The sequence below is a fragment of the Schistocerca cancellata genome, chromosome 2 (genome assembly GCF_023864275.1).
Source record: "Schistocerca cancellata isolate TAMUIC-IGC-003103 chromosome 2, iqSchCanc2.1, whole genome shotgun sequence".
NCBI classification, from domain to species: Eukaryota; Metazoa; Arthropoda; class Insecta; order Orthoptera; family Acrididae; genus Schistocerca; species Schistocerca cancellata.
The window spans coordinates 585,825,805-585,840,940 of NC_064627.1; the positions used below are offsets into that span (position 1 = coordinate 585,825,805).

Genomic DNA, 15,136 nt, shown 5'->3' on the forward strand with positions numbered 1-15,136 from the left:
TATTGTCATTTGTGCCATTGAGGATACAGATTTCAGTTAATTCACAGCCTAAGCCATTAATGAAACTGCTGTACTTTTTGCTTCAAGAGTAAATAATAACTCACAGACAGCTAAATTATTTATGCCTAATTTAGTGCACATGAAAGGCAAGTTTGCAAGAGTCTGCATAGCTCAGCCCACAAACCACCAGCAGCCACAGCTCTGCTCAAGGCCGACGGAGCTACTTTACTGATATCTTCAATGTGTGCCCATGCTAGTATTTCTAGTTGGCCATGGGTTATGCAACTCTATACTGTTATATTTTTTTCCTTATAAAAGAGGCTCAAAATTATCGGTGAAAATGGATAAAAATCTTTCAGTAAACATATGGAAATTATATAAAAAAATAAGTTATTTCAAATCTATAAATCTGCAAAACTATTTGAAAGGATTTTCAAATCATTCTAAAAACTTAGACAAGTACATTATACAAAACAATCCAGTTTTATGCATCCCATCTTATTTTTAATTCAGCTATGCACTTAACAATCATTAAAACCCAGCATTTGTAAAAGAACGCTTTCACAGATATGTATATTAGGTACATAACATAAAATGATATGCACAAATTCATGCTGCCACTATATTTAGGCAGTAGCTGTCTAAATGTATCTTTACAACAGAAGAAGAATAAAAAGAATAAGAACATTTGTATGCTGCATCAGCCACTTTCCAAACCATTAAAAACTTGGTTTCAGACAAAGCACAGTTTAAACAGAGTTTGAAGAACTTTTTGGTAGGCAACTCCATCCTCTCTATAGATGTATACCTTAACATGAACTGTTTGGCCCGCTTAAGTAAACCTCTCTGTTACATTTCAGTTTTGACAGCACTTGGTCACAATACTCTAAATTAGGTATTTTGTGTATGACAAATTTATTAAAAGTGCATAACTATGATTTATTCTGACAGTGTATTAATTCTGTAAATATTAGCAATTCCAGTTTACTGTAATGTATTTACATATCTTGACAATCTCATTTCAAATGGCCATAGAAGTGAGTATTATGTTATACTTTCTGACATGTTCCACACCCACAATAATCATAAATCAACTGTTTGTTTGATACATTTGATGTGCTTTTGTGTGAAATTAGGCCTAACTGACTAATCAGGAACCAATAATACAATATAATTGGATAGATCAAAAAATCTACTCAACAAGCAGCTGCAGGGCAAAACACACATATAGGTTAAGAAAATGTGTGAGATTTTGGAGCCAGTGACTCCTTCTTCTCACAGAAAAAGTCTTCTGTACTGTCCTGTAACTCTCCCTTCATCTAAGGTTCTGGGTGACTTTTCCATTAACTTTCCCCATTTTCTAAGCCTCACCAGTCCTTTTCCTTCATCCCTTTTTCTTCCCTTTCAATACTTCTGCCATTAAGAGCCACTGGTTCGGAAAGCTAGGATAAATTGCACCTTTCCTTAACCATTTCACTGCTACAATTGTTGCATTCTGTGCTGAGGCTGCTTTTGTTATGGCCGTACTGCTGGTGCATGTGCTGAGAGACAGCATTCCAGCTAATATGAAATACATATCATCCGATTTTTCGGAAACTGTTGGTGAGAAAAACTTATTTTTGCACCTCTTACAGTCTGATTCTTCACTCAATGAAGAACTGAATTCCTTTTCATTATCCATCATACTTACTGTGCTTCATCAAATTATGTACAATGTTGCCTGTGCTGAGAGAAGGCTTTCTGACCAATAAGAAATCCTTATCATCCGATTTTTCAAAATCTACAAAGTGAAAAAAATTTGATTTTTGCACACCTACAGTCTGATGTCTTTTCTTGATAAAGAACTAATTTCTTTGACATGTGTCGTACTTACTGCACTGCATCAAATTAAATAAAACATAGCACGAGATTTTAAAGAGTTTCCAGAGGTAAAAACACATTGTGTAAACTTTGCATATGGTCGATTTTAGCTCATACATTGCAGTGAATGAAACATGGACAAGCTATCAAAATTTTATTTAAAATTGAGAGTAGAAGGATATCTCATTTCATTCTCAAGAATTAGGTTTTATATCTTACCAATGGTTGGGTGTGATGTTCCCAGTTCTGTCCATGTGGACTTGTTGGCAGTTAAGAAACACTAATCATTTGTTTTTAAGAAAATTTTTATGTGCTCTTTCTGCTCTTTTTGAGCTGGCAGTTGACTTATATTGTTATTATACAGGGTGTACCAAAAATAATCATCCAATTTTAACAAATCATAACTATTCTGTTATTTGAGATATGTGCAAGTTTTACATGGCTCCCACTAGGTAGCAGCAGTGAGTGCTACTTCAGTTCTAGTAAAAATGGTGTCGGGAAACAGAAAGCATTTTGTGGTCTACGTTTTGTGCAGTGCAGATCAGTAATAACTGTTAAGCGTAACTTTCGTATCAGGTATGGTGTGGATCCTCCTCCAGCACAGAGCATTTGACAATGGCATGAACAATTCCAAGAAACAGGTTTTTTATGTACAGGCAAATTGCCGGGCCATCCCCGAGTGCCTGATACAGACGTCGAACATATCTTCCACAGTTTCACAAGGAGACCACAGAAATCAGTTCACCGTGCAACTCAATAGCACAACATGCCCCTGATGTCCATCTGGCATGTGTTGCGTTGACTTCTACATGTGAAACCATACATAATAAGCTGCTGCAAGCTCTTTGTGAAGGTGACAAACAATGATGTGTGAAGTTCCGTAATTTCGTTCTTGACACACTGGAGGATAACAGTTTTCTCCGTGAACCGTCACAATGTGAAAATACGGGGGTATGGAACAACCACATGAAGTTGTACAATATGAGAGGGACTTTCCAAAATTTAATGTGGGTTTTTGCAGTTTCACGCAAAAAGGTGTATGGTCCATTTTACTTTGCTGAGAACACTTTTTCAGGAAGTACATATCTCGATATGCTTGAGAACTTTCTTTTCCCACTGTTGGAGACTGATTCGAACAACCTTATTTACCAGCTGGATGAGGCACCATCCCACTGGCATCTGTAAGTGTGGGAATTTTTAGATCTATAAAGGATTACTGAACAATGGATCAGTCACACTGGACAAAATGATTAAGCCTTACATTACTGGCCTACACAGTCACCAGACCTGACTGTATATGGCGCTTTCTTGTGGGTGCTTATAAGAGACTGTTTATGTGCCTTTGTTACCAACAACAATGAATAAACTGAGACACTGCATAACAACAGCTGTGGAAGCTGTTGCTCAAGATATGCTCACTGCAGTGTGTGAATAATTTGAATACCACATTAACATAGGCTGTGTATCTCAAGGGTGGGCATTTTGAGCACCTATGAAAAGGTATGAAAAAAAAAACTTTTTGTGTTTCCCGTTCATCAAAAACAAAATTCACTGTATCTGTTTATTAGTTTCAGAACAATTGGATGATTCTTTTTGATACAACCTGTATTATATTAATATTATAATAATATGATTGGACAGATAAATTTCCCCACCAAATGGTGGCAGGAAAAAACACATATAAAAGTTAATGAAATGTGCAAGATTTCATAGCCAGTGACTCCTTCTTCTGGCAAAAAGCACCTTTCCTTCTCAACCCATCTGGTAAGTCACTCCTGACCAGGGTTCTGAGTGACTTTTCCGTAACTCTCCCCATTTCCTAAACATTTCCCAATCCTTTTCCTTCACCCTTCTTCCTTCCCCTTCAACCCTTCTGCCAGAAGAATGTGCCACTGGCTCCAAAAGCTTCACATTTCCTTAACTCTTACACAGTATGTGTTTAGCACTGCTGCTGCTGCTGCTTGGCGAGTAGATTTTTTATCCACCCAGTTTATTATCTTTTCGGAACCTGGTTATTTTCATTAATCGTCAATTAACTTCATCTCTTTGTTAGATGAAGATATCTTTTCCCTAACCGCTATTGTTTATATGAACTTCTGTTTGCATCTGATGAATATAACATCTTATATTTACTTTGTTGTAGTTTACTACATAAAATGTCAGACTTTATATCAAGTGTATAATACTGCATAAACAATGGAATGAGTAAAGGCAACCAACTACCATAAAGCAATGTCATGAACTGTGAGGTGAAATGTGGTACCTCAACTAATGAAACTGATTTATTCTTCAAAGCACACAGACACACAAAGCAACATTACTGTGACATATTGGCAGCTCTAACGAACAACTTATTTTCTGTGTTGTACTACAGAGGTTCTTTTTTGAGTAACCACCAACCTGTTACTGAGTGTCTCAACTATACAGCCCTCTTTACTTATTCCATTGTTTGTAATCCACTCAATACTTCCTAGTTTCATAATATTATAATACTTATAAATATATAAAATTTTATATCATACCCCAGTAGAAAACCCCAAAGCCATGGAAAGTCAAGCAGGTAGTGAGAAACCAGACCAACAGTGGATGCTTCAAACAGACATGGTATAAATGCTAGCCTTATAACAACTAAACTGAGACGTTTCAAGGCTTGAGCATCCAAACCAAGACCAGCTTTGATGAGAATGACAGTCATAGCAATTTTCCTGCAACAAAAATATTGTGAGAAAGTGTATCTAGTAGCACTTCCTTGTAAAGTAAGGCAATATAATATGACGAACAGCATTTGCAATTATACCTCAGTGAAGAAACAACATCCATATATACCCCTGACAAATTGAAGAGGTGAAGATTGCGAATTGCTATGCCTGTCAGTAGCATTCCTAGTAGAGGAGGCAACCGTATCAATGACACAAGTTGCCCCACAATGTAAGCTAATAAGAAAAGCATCAGTAAGGTGAAAATATTTCCTCCTGGTGCTATCTCATTTCTAATTAGAGTATATGTTGCCCCCCAAAACAGCAGTAAAAGAATTAAAGCTGTTAGTTTTTTAAGTGGCCATATTAGTACAGGGCATAAGTTGACTGGATGTAATGACTCTGTCAGCCATTCCAAATATCTTCTACAACATCCCCTGCAACAAAGCAGAATAAATTAAATGATATGTGAATTAAATTTATGACTCAAATTCATTTTCCTAATTATACTGTATAGCAATATTTTAGATGTGTCAACTATTTATTAAGTTGCAGCACAGTATTAAAAATATACACAATTAAACTATTTACATAAAATTATAGACAGTTAGGAGGGGACTTCTCATAATAAAGAATGTACACTGAGAACATGACGAAATAAGTGGGTTGTGAGACACAGATAACTGTTAATTCACATTACAATGTAATTAAAAGGATTTGTTTCAGTTAAGTAACAGGAAAAAGAGATTGAAGTTACTAAAAAAACTTCAGAAATGGCCACAGGAATGGGGTACCTTGTGAGACTTGAGAGCTGGCATTGCAAACAAATATGACCAGGGAGCAAAGGAAAGCTGAACAGACAGTAGGTGAGAGAAAGTGAATGAAACAGGGGTGGCAGAAAAGTAGAGACAGTGAGGATAATGTGGAGAATAGGTGAGCAGGTTAGTGATAAAATAGGGACAGTGTGGGGTAGCAATGAGATGGGGAGAAGAGTCAGCATTGGAACTGAGGGTAAGGCAAGTGAACAGATGGAATGGAGGATCTGGGGAGGACATTATAAATTGTCTAAATGGCCAACATTGGTTCACAGATGTGTGTGTGTGAAGGATCAGTAGAAATGTGAGACTGTTCAAAAGTAACTGTCAACAGCTACTGAAATAGTGATGGAAAGGATTAATGCACGAATTAGATAAGGCATATATTCTATGATGATGATGATGATGATGATGATGCTGTTGTCTACAGGAAAGTTACAATGCCACAAAACTGCAGCAAAATGTAGGAAGAGCTGCTGAAGATTGATGATTGGTGTAAGGACCAGAAATTGAGTATAAATAAATGTCACATATTGCATATAAATAGACAAAGATATCTATTATCATTTGATTACACTATTGGTGAAAAACTGGGAATAATATCGACCATAAAATTGACCTAAAGTGGAATGACCCCATAAAACTCACTGTAGGAAATGCAGATGCCATGCTGAGATTTGCCAAAAGCCTCATGGAGCTTCTGTCATTATCTGCTAGATCATTTACATATATTGCACATATATTGTGACAGCCCCACAATACTCATCTTAGGTTGCCTACTCCCAAAATTACCTTTTACATCTGTCAATTTCTACCAGTTAACAACATGTTGAGTTCTGTCTGCTAAGAAGTACTACATTCCATCACAAATCTGATCCAATACTCAGTAAGTTCATATTTTGTTCAATAAACGAGAGTACAGAATTACATCGAATGGCTTCTGTAAGTCAAGATACATGGTATCAACCTGGGTGCCTTTATCTACAGAAACGATTCCTAAATTGAGGCACCGTGGAGATAACTCAAGGGTTTCACTAAATCCATGTACATTCAAGAAAGTGGATCAACCCTATCAATGACAACACATTTTTCATAAAGTGTAATATCAATAGCATGGGCAGTTGGGTGTGGGGGATGTACTTTATGCCACAACAAAAATATTTTTTTGTAATACAAATTTTGTTAATTTATTGGTTTTGACTTTCATTAAAAACATACTTTACAAGAAGACACTGAAGTGTAAGTTGGGTCAAGAACTTGAAAATATTTAACACAAAATTCGTTGTGAAAAGTCACATCTGCTACTAATTCAGAGCACAGAGAGGGGGGAGAGGGGGGGGGGGACAACATTATGACAACCATAATTTCATCTACGTTTCTTGATTAAGTTCAACTGAAAAAGTTTAAATTGATTATAGAACCTGACAGAGGAATTCATTAAAAGTACTTTTTTTAATTTTAAAATATAAAGTGCTAGACTAGAGAACAATATTTACAAAAGGTGGGCTTAAAGAACCGCCCTTTCTTGTTGATATTCCTGGGGTTAAAAAAGAAACATTTTTATGCCTTTGAAAAAAAAGCTAACCCATCATTACACCAACCAATTTGAGGAATAGCTATGAATGTTACACCAACACCTAACTAGGCTGTATTACCAGGGACCAGACAGCTGTCGTGCAAATGGCAAACTCAACACTTAGAGAACAACTACATAAAGCTTTATTGTACCAGGCTATTCAAACTGCTACCACAGTCAATCTCACAGTGCATCTACATACATATCAGCCTGTATAAGTCTGTCATCTATCATCATTCTTTGTGACCTTAACATGAACACATAAAGAAGAGTGGCTGTGCGTAGAGAAGGGCACTGTCCATATAACATCTCAACACCCACCCCCCTATGTTCCCCGTTTAAGAAAATTACATGAAAGGCAATGTTTATTTGTATTAATAATTTGAGTTTTATACCTCTGCTGGTAATATTACCAAAGTAAATTTTTACTCAGTCATAAAAAGTTAAAATCATTATTTATATTTGGTTGCAGGATGAAGTGGTAGCTTGAAAAGGGTAGAAAGGGAATGAACAGGGAGCAGTGAAAGACTGAAAGGACAGTTGGTGATGGGACAGATCAATCCCCCGTCTCTCTCTCTCTCTCTCTCTCTCTCTCTCTCTCTGACACTGACACACACACACACACACACACACACACACACACACACACACACACACACACTTTTGATGCCAAAAATATTAGTAAAGGTGTGTTCTTATGATGATGTTGTTGTTGTTGTTGTTGTTGGTGTGGTCTTCAGTCCTGAGACTGGTTTGATGCAGCTCTCCATGCTCCCCTATCCTGTGCAAGTTTCTTCATCTCCCAGTACCTACTGCAACCTACATCCTTCTGAATCTGCTTAGTGTATTCATCTCTTGGTCTCCCTCTACGATTTTTACCCTCCACGCTGCACCCCATGCTAAATTTGTGATCACTTGATGCCTCAGAACATGTCCTACCAACCGGTCCCTTCTTCTCATCAAGTTGTGCCACAAACTCCTCTTCTCCCACATTCTATTCAGTACCCCCTCATTAGTTATGTGATCTACCCATCTAATTTTCAGCATTCTTCAGTAGCACCACATTTTGAAAGCTTCTATTCTCTTCTTGTCTAAGCTATTTATCGTCAACGTTTCACTTCCATACATGGCTACACTCCATACAAATACTTTCACAAACGTCTTCCTGACACTTCAATCTATACTCAATGTTAACAAATTTTTCTTCTTCAGAAACGCTTTCCTTGCCATTGCCAGTCTACATTTTATATCCTCTCAACTTCGACCATCATCAGTTATTTTGCTCCCCAAATATCAAAACTCATTTACTGCTTTAAGCGTCTCATTTCCTAAGCTAATTCCCACAGCATCACCCGATTTAATTCAATTACATTTCATTTGATTATCCTCATTTTGCTTTTGTTGATGTTCATCTTATATCCTCCTTTCAAGACACTGTCCATTCCATTCAACTGCTCTTCCAGGTCCTTTGCTGTCTCTGACAGAATTACAATATCATCGGCGAACCTCAAAGTTTTTATTTCTTTTCCATGGATTTTAATTCCTACTCTGAATTTTTCTTTTGTTTCATTTACTGCTTGCTCAATATACAGATTGAATAACATTGGGGAGAGGCTACAACCCTGTCTCACTCCCTTCCCAACCACTGCTTCCCTTTCATGCCCCTCGACTCATATAACTGCCATCTGGTTTCTGTACAAATTGTAAATAGCCTTTCTCTCCCTGTATATGACGCCTGACACATTCAGCATTTGAAAGAGAGTATTCCAGTCAACACTGTCAAAAGCTTTCTCTAAGTCTACAAAAGCTAGAGATGTAGGTTTGCCTTTCCTTAATCTATTTTCTAAGATAAGTTGTAGGGTCAGTATTGCCTCACGTGTTCCAACATTTCTACGGAATCCAAACTGATCTTCCCCGAGGTCAGCTTCTATCAGTTTTTCCATTCATCTGTAAAGAATTCGTGTTAGTATTTTGCAGCCGTGGCTTATTAAACTGATAGTTTGGTAATTCTCACATCCGTCAACACCTGCTTTCTTTGGGATTGGAAAATTCAAGGCAAAACTTGTGTACTACAACAAGCTACAATGTGGTGCACTTTACAGTTAAAACCATTAAGTAGATTTCAAACATAGGATATCAAACTTGAGTCAACACTAAAGTAAACTATAATTATCAGTTACATGAAAACATAAATCCACTTGCTGTTATTATTATCACCACCACCACCACCACCACCACCACCATTAGCAAAAGAGTTTGAACATATAACACATTCTGACATTACCTTGTTTGTTTATCAGAAGTAACAGCTCCTCTTTCTCTGTCAGTTTTATCACTAGGGCCTTCAGCATAAGGCTCATTAATTCCTGCAACAATAAAATTTCACTGATGAATATTTTTGCATTTATTTTCAATGTGCGTAAGAAGCTTGTTGTTAGGAATTACAAGCAGTAAACTCAGCTGAGCCCTCACAGAACAATTAGGTTTCATTTGACGTATTCAGTCTATGTTATACAAATTTCATGTAAGCTGACAGAAGTTCTTAAAAATCAGCATATACTTACAAAACAATGTAAATGGAAAACTTGTCTCACAAATGTTTCTATCAAACCTGTAATAATGATGTGCTCTTTCACTCTGCAGTTAGATTTTTGCATGTCTGTTTCTCTCATGCACATCTTTCAAACTATGCTGATCACTAAATTTTGGTAGATATCTAACACAAAATTTCTGGCTAGTACTTAGGCTCATGAGGCAAAATATTAGTACTGCTGATAGATGCATATAAATGTTTGTGACATTATCATAGCTTTCGGAACTATTAGTTTCTTCCTGAGGGAGGACAGAAGGATAACTTGGAAAATGTTAGAAAAGTAGAGCAGGTCACTCAGTCTCAGAATGAGAGGGAACCACCTTACAGTTAAGCTCAGAATATGTTCTACGATTCTACAACAGATGGATGTCAATGATTTTGGATGGTACTTTTATCAGTTACTCCTGCTAGCCTACTTGCAGATGGACAAATACTGGGCAGCTTTTTGATTTGAGGATCTATGGTACATTATAGTGAAAAGAAACAGCAGTATTTTTTCCAGTGAACTCAAAAAAAGTTGTTTGTTGCAAAATGCTGCATTCTTTTTTGAACAATAACTAAGAATGTTTGCATAACATGGAGATTATGGACATTTTTGAGTTCACTAGAAAAAATACTGCTGTTTCTTTTAAATAAGTCGTTGCTGTAAAATACAAATTGTGATTTATTGAAATTAAGAGCCTTTCTGTTAGCCATGAACCGAGAATGGGAGAATAGATTCTCTCAAGAAAATGATTTTCTATACTATCCTGTTCCTGTTGTAAATATGTAACAATCTTATATCATCTGCATATAAAAAGATCTTAAAGTTATCTGATAATGTTGAAACGCAAGTCATTATAGTACATTCTAGTATGAAATCGTGTTACATGACAGTGTTAAACAACCATCGGCTTCCAGGTGCTCAGATTAGACTGAAACCAACTGCATGTCTTACCACTAATTGAAAGATTCCCAAATTGTTTCATAATGTACAGTGGTCTGCTAAGTGAAACTCTTATGTTAAATCACGCAAGATACACAACATCCAGTTTCTTTTCATTTCTTTTTTTACCAGCCCTTATTATCTTGTGCATAGCGGAATATATTGCCAAGTCACATTGTGTGTGTGTGTGTGTGTGTGTGTGTGTGTGTGTGTGTGTGTGTGTGTCGACAAAGGCCTTTTTGGCCAAAAATTCATTTTGGGACAGTATGTTTGTTGTGTCTATGTCTGAATCAGCATCTCCGTTATATGGTGAGTAGCAACTATCCTTTTCATAATATTGTTATTTGACAGGCGATTCATTTCTCAAATTTTACATCATCTTATTGTTCACTCATCATAATTTTCTCGTTTTTATTATTCCACTTGGTTTTTATAGCCATTATGAGGCAGCAAGGCATAATTTTCCTTCCCCTCCACCCCCCCCCCCCCCCCCCCACTCCGAATCACCCATCTTTGGGGTACATCAAATCAATCACTTCTTAGATGCTTGTGCTCTCCTTTTCTCCCAATAGTTCTTCATTCTATTCTTTCTTTCCTCCTCTGATATCTCAATCGGTTTCCTGGTGTTGATCTTAACTTGGAATCTCTTAGTTTTGTCTTTGGTCACGGTCTTTGCTGTACCATTCTTTACCATGACTTCGGTAATCTGGAGTTCTCTCAAATCATTTTCCACTTCCTTAAACCAATTAGGTTCAGTTTTTTTTTTAAGAAAAAAAAAAAGAAAAAGAAAAGAAAAGAAGTCAAAGATTTGCTTAGTTAGTCTGTCAGGATTCATCCAGAGTATGTGCCCAAAGAAATCAATCCACCTTTTCCTCATGGTTTCAGAGAGTCTCTCCAACTTTGCATTGAGGGCTTCGTTTCTATAGAAAACTTGTTTGTTACTTTGGAATTTGGGACCCATGATCTTCCTCAAAATTTTCCTCTCCTTGATTTCCAATTTCTCCATTTGCCCTTTCCTCCCCATGACTAGTGTCTCTGATGCATAGAGTGCTTCCAGCTTAATTACTATGTTACAATACCTTATTTTGGTTTTCCAAGAGAGGGCTTTCTTATTGTATGTGTTTTTGGTTTTCTGGGAAGCTAGTTCCATTTTGCTCCTTCTTGCTTCCATTGCTTTCCCTTCAAGGTTGTTCCATTCAATCCATTCCCCTAGGTACTTGAAACTCCTAACCACCTCTATTTTTTGAGCTCCTACATTATTTCTGTTAGGTGTATCTAGTATATTCATCATAATCTTCATTTTTTCATAAGAAATCTTAAGTCCTACCTTCCTTGCTTGCTCTTGTAACTCGACGATTTGTTCTTTAGCCTCCTCCCACATTTCTGAAAAACAGCGCCATGTCATCAGCAAATGCCAAACACATAACTGTGATTCCTTTGTTTTTTGCTCTAAGTCTTATTCCCCTCTCGTTCTTGCATTCCATTCCCTCACAATGTTTTTGAGTGCACAGTTAAACAGCAGTGGTGAGAGACCACCCCTTGTCAGGCCCCTGTACTGATCTCAAAAGGTTCCAATAGTTCACCCATGAATCTAAATTTAGAGGACGTATTTATGAGCGTCTCCTTTATGATGTTTAGAATTTTCCCATCCAAGCTAAACTACTCCAAAATAATGAACAACTCCCTGTCTATGGAATCGTAAGCTTTTTGGAAGTCTACAAAAGTCACTATATACAGTTTCACCCTCTGCTTCTGATATGCTAAAATGTTTCTGAGGTTTAAGATCTGTTCAGGGCACGATCTTCCTTTCCTAAACCCTGCTTGATACTCCCTAACCTGGCAACCCAACTGGGATTCTCCTCTTTTTAGCAAAGCTCTGGACAGTATCTTCCACCAGGGAAATTCCTCTATAGTTATTGGGATCAGATTTAGGACCTTTTTTGTGAAGAAGTTGTATCAGGGCCATTTTCCATTCCTCTGGAATGATTCCTTTCTTCCATATCTCCTCAAAAAGTTTCTGGAGTAAGGCAATTGCATTTTTGCTAGCGTACTTCCCTAATTCGGCTGTTTCTGGTTTTCCACCGATACCTTGAAATTTTCCATATGATTTAGTATTGTCTGGATCTCACAATGTCATGGATATCTCAACAACTCTTCATTCAATTCACAACCTATATTCAGAACAGCTTCTCCACCATCATTTTCTTTCCATGAAATAGGCTGTTGAACAACCATTAACATTAATTCCTTAACCTTTTTTTCAATAACAATATGGAATGATGAGATATTAAACTTATCACATAATAGTGCTTCCTGATAATGAAAATGCTTTTCTGAATGTCTAATGAGCATATATTTTGGGTTATAGAATGATTAATATTCTATGCCTTAGATACCATAACAATTTAGTAATTACAAATATCTTTCATCAGCTTCTTACTGTGTCCCTTATTTTCCAGCAACTCCATAGGTTCATCATAGACAATTCATCTTTCACTCTTCATTTCCCCAGAAAAATCTTCTACAAATACAACTGACTTATTTATGTTGTCATAACTTGTTTTGTGTCTAAGGTCACATGATCAAACACTTATCATCAAACAGCTTATACTGTTGTAAAAAGGCCACAAAATTTGGAAATGAAGGCCAAAATTACATACGGTCATTGAAACCAAGCCAAAAGTTGACATGATACTGACCATTACATGCTGGAGTTGGGCCACATGTAAAATTAAAAGCTTCCATCACTGGTCAAATGCTGTTTTCAAATGGATCAGGGAACAGACAGAATAAGACACTGTAATTCTGACTGTTATGAAAGAAAGTGATGGTGAGCAAAACACAAAACCGGGGCAGTGGATAAGGGTGGACTAAGGAAGTTATTCGATGGATTCTAATCAATAAGGAAAGCCGAAGATTATGAACTAATAAAAGGTGGGTAAATGACAATACAAAATGTGTAGGAGCAACATAGATACATATAGCTGAAGACCATAATGCATGAGAAAACCTAGAGTGGGTCTTTGTCCATCTGTGGATTACAAGTTTGGCATTTAAGTTGGTATATGCACCCTCCCTGGAATTTCTCTCTCTTGGATGTTAGGTCATAAGGTGTTCCATTTACGTTGACCACTCAAATAACTTTTTGTCAGAAGCAAACTAAAAAGTGTATCAATCAAATGTGGTTTAACTACCAGTGGGACATTAACCAGCACAATTGCCTTTCTCGTAACTTTGTTCATTATGAAGATATGAACAGTAGTAAGTCTCCACATTCCAGATGGACATTTTCTCGTCTTCTTATGACATTTGAGGAAATGGGAAGTTTCAAATCAAGGCAACACAATCATTGTAGAATTTTGCATACATAAAGCTGCCAAAGTTACTGCTCCAGCTTCATTTGCAATTATTGCACAAATGACCAGTATGCATCTTCCTTGTGTTCCCATTTGTTTACTAGAAAACAATATATCCTACTGAAAATTTTTGTAGCCCCAAATTGAAAGGGCATCAATTTTGCATAGAAATACCTTCTTAGAAGTTAAAAATCATTCAAGCCGTTTAGCCAGAATCGGTCGTTAACGACCAGCAATGTTTACCAATTTGATGGAAAAGTGAGTTATGTTCATGTTCCAATAGTTGCAACTCAAAAATGGCTACTCCAAGTGAAAAGTGTGAAGAATGAAAATTGTAGAGCACCAAATTTTGTGTAAAATGTGATCCTAAATTTTAAAATTCGCTCACTCATTTGCAAAGATACAAATAAAAACGTGAAAGTATTCAATGTGCTAAAATCCTGCTAAGACTTTTTGTGAAGCCATATTAAATTTGAACTCCAAATCATCCACATTCATCCAAATGTTCAAATTTAATTGTAATTACAGTAGGTACCGTTCTTCATAGGTATAAGCTCTATGTATTAATGCCAATTACCATTCCACTCCACGATGATGATAAATAGGTTTAAAAAAATCAAATGAAAGTTTTATTAACAGAAAAATACTTCAGCTACAATAAAAAACTGATGAGAGATACTTTCTTACATTCTTTAAGCAGTTCTGTATTTACATTAATTTGCAGTTTATTTTTTTTATATTTTCTGCATTTCAGGGAAGATGGTTCCAAGGAGGAAATGTCATCCTCCAACTCACCTCCTTCTGGCACGGGATCTAAACTGCTTTCCTCCTTGATGACGTCAATCTCATCATTGATTTGTGTCGAATCGAGGAAGATGTCCTCTTGTGTTAGATAATTGAGGCATGAGAGCTCCTTACAATTGTTGCATATAGCCAATCACTTTTTAGACACTTGCCTGATACTGAACCAAGCTGCTTGGCACCCTTTCTTGCACATACAGGATATCGTGTTCAGCAGTTCCAGCGCAGTAGTGGGTGGGTCATTGCAAGGGGGCTCAGACTGCTTTTTGGGGTCTTCCATCCCCATTTCAAAGGATCCCACTAATTGTTGCTCCAAATTTGAATCTGCAGGTATATCCTGAGAGAGTGCTGATGAGCAATGGCTTTGGAGGGAGGCAAACAAGCCAAACTGAATGTAGCTTCCTGGCAGATGCCACACCAAGACTTGAACTCAAGACCTTTGACTTTTGCAGGCAATTGCCCTACCAACTGAGCTACTCAGGTGTGACTCTGACTCATCCTTGCAGCTTTACTT

General features: G+C 36.9%; 1 protein-coding gene across 1 annotated transcript in view; it reads right to left on the reverse strand.

Moving 5' to 3' along the window:
- The window catches only part of LOC126162200 (sodium/hydrogen exchanger 9B2-like), a 101,086-nt gene that overhangs the window by 35,626 nt on the left and 50,324 nt on the right, over positions 1–15,136 (reverse strand). The window contains exons 2-4 of the mRNA XM_049918538.1: positions 9,232–9,313; positions 4,658–4,993; positions 4,383–4,565 (exon numbers count right to left, since the gene is read on the reverse strand). Coding sequence (XP_049774495.1) covers positions 4,383–4,565; positions 4,658–4,993; positions 9,232–9,313 — 601 coding nt within the window. The remainder of the gene's footprint in view (positions 1–4,382; positions 4,566–4,657; positions 4,994–9,231; positions 9,314–15,136) is intronic.